Source organism: Pinus tabuliformis, chromosome 4_1, assembly GCF_031772625.1.
Source record: "Pinus tabuliformis cultivar Carrire ecotype Pingquan chromosome 4_1, CPIR1, whole genome shotgun sequence".
NCBI classification, from domain to species: domain Eukaryota; kingdom Viridiplantae; phylum Streptophyta; class Pinopsida; order Pinales; family Pinaceae; genus Pinus; species Pinus tabuliformis.
This window is the reverse complement of record NC_142303.1, coordinates 507,346,909-507,353,263: the sequence shown is the minus strand read 5'-3', so window position 1 is coordinate 507,353,263 and position 6,355 is coordinate 507,346,909. Positions and strand designations below refer to the sequence as shown.

General features: G+C 32.8%; 1 protein-coding gene across 1 annotated transcript; it reads right to left on the bottom strand.

Annotated features, from left to right (window-relative positions):
* Nucleotides 1-954: 954 nt before the first annotated feature.
* On the bottom strand, nt 955-2,707 carry LOC149176772 (protein TIFY 10b-like). Its single transcript, XM_089423190.1, has 5 exons — nt 2,475-2,707; nt 2,198-2,297; nt 1,948-2,110; nt 1,434-1,494; nt 955-1,302 (listed from the first exon to the last, which is right to left on the bottom strand). Exons 1-5 carry the CDS (start codon nt 2,681-2,683, stop codon nt 1,206-1,208), a joined length of 630 nt encoding a protein of 209 aa, XP_089279316.1. The 5' UTR covers nt 2,684-2,707; the 3' UTR covers nt 955-1,205.
* Between the last annotated feature and the right edge of the window lie 3,648 nt (nt 2,708-6,355).

The following is a 6,355-nucleotide window of genomic DNA, read 5'->3' as shown; positions in this document are numbered from 1 at the left end:
AAGGGAGATTATTTTGGAGTAACTCTTACTTGGGATACATCTAATTAAGGAAGTTAGGGATCAATCATTGTGTGTTTGGTTGGGAAGAAAAAAGAAAAATTAGACACGGTTGTTACGATCATTTATAATAGTATAAGGGACCATCTGCACTCTAAACGGGGACCATTTGCACTCTAAACCTAACATAAGGAACGGTATAACTTAATAGATTTTCTTTTTACCGATTTTTTGCTCCTTGTGTTCTTTATTCATCTTTCTTCATCTTTTATGGGATGTGCTTGTTTCAAATTATTAAAGACAACATATTGGAATGAAATTCTCTGCCAATCTTCCTGTCATCAATTTTTTCACATTTTTTTCTTTCTTGAATTTCACTTTCATATTTTCTTCTTAACATTGTCATCAACCAATTGGGAGTATAAATATTCTTTCCTCTATCAAAATTATGTAGACCCTATATCCTCAAAACAATTCATAATTTTTAACCCTTAATATTATGTTAAATAGTTTATCAATCTATAATAAAATTTCAAATTTGTACCTTAAATTTATTATCAACATATTATGAAAACCACAAATTTCTTTCAACAATTAAAACTATCATTAAAGCCGTTCAAGACACTTACCCTTCTTTCCTTATATTAATTCCAAACATGTTTTCAGCATGAAAATCACTACTCTAAAAAATGATTATCATCAAAAGAATCAAAAGCTCTTTTTTTTCCTAGATTAACCTATATAAATAAAAAAATTCACTGAACATTGAAAATTTTGCTAACAATAACTAATGATTAACTAATAAATATTATTGAAACTTTTTATTATATCATAAATTGTATATAAATATAAATAGAAATATAAACATAAATATAAACACAGAAACAAACCCAAACAAACAATTTACTGATATCTGAATTTTATGAAAAAAAGAGTAAAGACACATACGGTCAAGAGCTGGACCAGACATTCTCAAATGACATGCATAGCCTTCTTTTTTTAATCAGTGGGTCTTTTTCTAATCAAACGCTGGAAACCTAAAAACTAAATGTAGGTAACAGCAATTGCTTCCTGACATACTCGCAGTCTGCTTTATTCCAAAAAGCGACCAATAGGCTCCAGTAATATAAAATGGAAAAATATATGAGATTGCATGACCAATCCCATGTTTCAAAAGATATGTAGAGATGTCATCGCTCAATGTGGGATTATATTGGAAGAGAATTCAAGTGCAGATAGATTTTGACGTGTCTCTCCGTTGTCTGCTCTGCTGTCTTATATGGACACTTTGTCTTTGCATTCACCCTGCACAAGAGGGGACTTGTATTTTTAGTTTTTAATATGTGAGCTGCAATGTCAAGGAGACGAGAAGATCCATAGAAAACCGCACATTCAAAAAAAAAATAGCATATATAAGTTCGAAGTAATTAAGATACCTGTCGTGGCGCTTCTTCAAAAACCGTTGCAGGGAATGCTTCTTCGCTATTGGAATATATCCTGCAATAGGCGGGGGACATGATGGCGAGTACTGATAGGATATATAATTTCTATGAAGTAATTCTATTATGTATTGTCGTGTATGGACGATACAACGTCTTAGAGGTTTATTATAAGACTGGATGACACTGAATTTTAACCATACCGTGCAGTATCGGTATGGACGCATTACTAAAACGGTTTCAACATGATTATTTGCAAATCAATTTCAAACATTACGGGTGTATGGGTAACTTTTTAAAGGTTTGAATATCTGTTAGGTTATTTGCAAATCAATTCCGAACCCTAAAAATTCCAGAAATAGAAAACATCAAAACTCAAAAGCCGAAATTAATAATAAGATTTCCAACAAAAAAAATTAAATTTTATTTTGTAATTTAGATAATTACATAAAATTTACAAAGTTCCATTTACTATGGTTAACTATTGAAGAAGTGCAGTCCAAAATCATACCTGTGCGCACGTTGGGGCTTGCAGGTTGCAGATGGATCACAGATCCCTCCGGTAACTTCATGACAGGAACCGATATTTTCTTCTCACCCTGCGACCCCCAGCCGCTCTCTACTTTATGATGCGGATAACTCCCACTGCTGGCCATTAACATTAGGGCTTGCGCCTGTAGAAGTAAAAGGATGCCATTATTTTCTGACCTAGGGCAGAGTCAGAGTGTAGACCATAACCATTTGAGTGACCATACCCATACCTTATCAGTAGGAATATCGTCATATACGTAAACCCTTCCACCGTAGAAAATTGTCAACTGCGCACGGGATGGGTTCTCCGAGATCGTGGCCGGAGCAAGCCTGGAATCAAAGTAACCCAAATTACACATAACCGCGCAAGAAGTGATTGAAACACAAGAAATTTTTTCAGCCATTACAATTCCACCCATAAACCCATAACAACAATCCTGATTCTTATCTGATTAAATGAATAAGTTAATGGAATTGCAACAGTTCCCAAGAGCTGAGGGTCCCAACCGAGGAATGCAATCTGCAACTGCGCGCTCAGCACCGCCATTAACACTCGGAATCCAAGAAAGTAAACTCATTTCTTCGTCGCATTTCTCTTGAAACGCCATCCCCAGTTTTAATTCCGTACCCATCCCAAGCTTCAAATCGGTGCAAGGGGGGCTGCTGAACAAACCCTCCCTTTCCAAGTTGGATCCATTCTTCTTTAACTCGGCCATCTTCTTCCTCAATTGCGCTGGACGGCAGGCCTCGCACTAGACTAAGAATTTTTCTATTGTCTTCTGTGTAAATCACGTGGAGGTTTTGAGAAAAGCGACAAAATAATTTGACGCTGAGGTTGATGCGAATCGCTTTACTATTTGAACATGTGTTGAATAATATAAAGAAAGCTTAAACATCACCACTTCTCAGCAAGGTGCTGGCTTCGCGTGGCCTATTTTACTTTTAAATCGAATGGGTCCCCTCTTCCACTCTGATTTCATCTTTTGCCAGCGATAGCCGGCCCCTGGGTTGTACGCCAAACCACAATTTTGTTCCTTATCATGACAGTATTGACTTTACTTTACATGGCCTAGGTTCAAAAGGCGTCACTGAATTAGTGACTTCTTGTGACTTCGGTAGAAAAAATTGCTTTTGAAATGTGTTATTCATTTAGTTACTCTTTTGATCATTTTGGAAAGCACATGTTTAGTTGTCGCTCTTACCTAATGGCATTAGGGTTGTTCTATTAGGGTTGTAGTTGTGTTGATGGTGACATTGCACCGTTGATATAATAGGAAAATGATAGGGATGATCGATATCGTTTGGAACACAAGAGTACATCATTATAAAATACTTCTTACATAAAACGAATTAAGGGTCTTAAGACAATAATGATAGAGTAAGATAATTTACGAGGTTTTTGATATTGACATTATGTATAGTATTGGTATCATTATATAATATTTCTTCTTACTTAAAAGGAATTAAAATTATAAGACATAGATTGAGACAATTTATTATAGGTTTGATATTAAAAGTATGGGTAGCATTGGTATTAGAATGACAGATCATGTTGAGGATGGAAAAAATGTTATGAGATAATATTTATAAGTTATTATAATTTGAGGTGTTATATTTGAAATTGTTTATAGTATTAGTAATAGAATTTTGTCAAAGGAATTTTTTTCTTGTAGAAAAATGATGCATAATTTTATTTATTAGATGAGAAGAAAATTATATTTTGCATGGATCAAACACATTCCAAAAGAAAACAAACTGAGGAATTAGTATTGTCATATGTAAAAACCTAGAAGGCTGGCATGAAAATACTAAAACATCAAGCTATGAAAGAAACCCTAGTGATCGATTATGAACCCAACACCGAGCTTCTAGACATTACAAAGCGGGATTTTCAATCCCCCAACAAACATTGACCAAAAAAGGAACAAAAGACCGTCCACAAAAAGAAAATGAAATTGGGGCAAATGTTGCCCTATTAGCTAAAACTTCGAGCCCAAGAGTGGGCATCATGAAAATGGGCCACAAGCCCTGATAAAAATGACGTTTTCCCAAACCTACACCAACATACAAGAAGCGAAGAAAAATGGAATGCCACGGTGGTAGGAAGTAGGGCTAAAGGCCCACAAAAAGGATGGCAACAACCTTCCAACAATAAATGATGAGTAGTACAACACAAATAGGGAAATGGATGACAATAACCCAAAACTAGGAATAGAAAGAAACAAGCCAACCCGATCTTTGACCCAAAGAAAAAGACAAAATTGGTTGAAGAAAAACTAAACACACAACAGAAACATCACCGAAAGAGCACTTGCGAGGAGCAATGCGATCAACACCTGCAATAGAAGAAGGCCACTAGCAACGAAAGGAGACACAAACCGAAGGGTAGGGTCGGGTAGGATTCCAGCTGTGTCTCCCTTCACTCCCTCTGTAATTTGCAAGAGGCATTACATTTAAATTCTACATAATATTGATATTAAAATGAGAAGAGATGTTAGGAATGTAATTGTTTGTTTATAGTATGTGTACTGGAATGAGAAAACATGTTAAGAATGCAATTTCATTAACTGAGGAACATGTGTCCTAATGTCAGCTTTAGTTGGTAAACTTTTGGTTAATTCAATATATTATTATAACATAGAAGATGATACAACATTCAAGTCAAAGATTATTTTTTTACTCTCCCACATACACATTTATAACCATTATTGTAAAAGGCTAGCAAGTAGTTAGCAAATCCAATATGATACTAACAAGGTATTATTTACCTAGCTTTATTATTTGTTCATAACATTTAATCATATAACTAGAGTGCACAATCCTTTATACTCCATTAGTTATTAATTCTAAACACTTTATTTCACAATAAAATATATTTTAACTTGTATAAATGCACATCATCTATAAATGAACAATAAGTTTTGATAAGAATAAAGAAAAACCATACAACTCTCCACTATAATTTCTAGATATACACATAGCTAAGTAAACAACATGCACTCAATTGATCACCATTGGCAAACTATTTTAAAATACCAATAAAATTGAGTTGTTATTTCAATCATCATTAACTATGATTCATGTCATAGTGAATCACTTGAAGTGAAACACATATTAACAAATTCTATAATTAATGCATTACATAATATTGCACCAACTTTTAAATATTTGTTTGACATTGAATAGAAACTTCTTTCCTAACAAAAAAAACTAAGAAGAAATTAGATATCTTACTCTTAAAAGATTCAATTTTTTTTTAATATTGATGCATTACATACCTTTAAATCTTTGTTTGGCATTGAATAAAAACTTCTTTTAGAACAAAAGAAACTAAAATAAGAAATTAAATATCTTACTCTTAAAAAGATTAAAAAAAAAAAATTAGTATTATAAATAAGATCATATATGAAAGGAGTCTATGCTACACGTGTAATTTTATGTATCTGTCTGCACTTTGTGAGCCACCACATTCAAACTTCAAAAACTTATGGGAATTTATGTTCATTCAAAATATTCGAAGGGACGATCAAAATAAGTATTATGCATTAACCACAACATAATAAATCAATTATTCCACCATCTCGTAAGTGGTTACGATTTACACTATTTTTCGATTTTCAACTTCTAATCCAATTTTCAGATCCTTACCATCATTTTTAAGAGCCATAACCAATGGAAATAGCTTTTGAAATTAATTTATGAACATACGTAATCTAAATATATTTATGTCAAGGAATTAATTAAGGAAGTAGAGCTTGCATGCTAAAAACCTGGCTAAGGGGAGGCTTAAGATTTTGTTTATTCTAATGTTGCTAGATCAAGTTGTTGTAAAAGGTAGTTACTGCTTTCTTCTTAAAGGATGTTTTTGAATCATCTATTTATCACATCACTTCTCACAAATAAGACGCTAGCATTCTAGCCATTATATATTGTTATTTACATGATAGTGTTTTCATAATTTGAATATAATATCTAAATTGTTTTGGGTGCTATATTGGAATGGTTCATAATAGCAAACATTAGCAATTTCTATAGATTTTTATCATGCAACGTTTAGATATTATTATCTTTTATATTAAAAGATATCAAAATAGTTATATATATATATATATATATATATATATATATATATATATATATTCAAACAACCAATAATAGATATATCATAGAAAATCCAATACAGTAAAATCTTACAAGATGGTAAGGAGGACTAATCCCTGCTCTATTGTTTTTAGTTATCAAATGAAACTATAAAGTAGCATGGAGTGAAAATGGAGTTGCAATGAACATTGTGGCTTGAGTTACTTATATATGTCCTTTACTTCTATTATCCTCATGGTGTCCTACTCCTTTGCTCCAATCAATCATGAACAACAAATCAATACCAA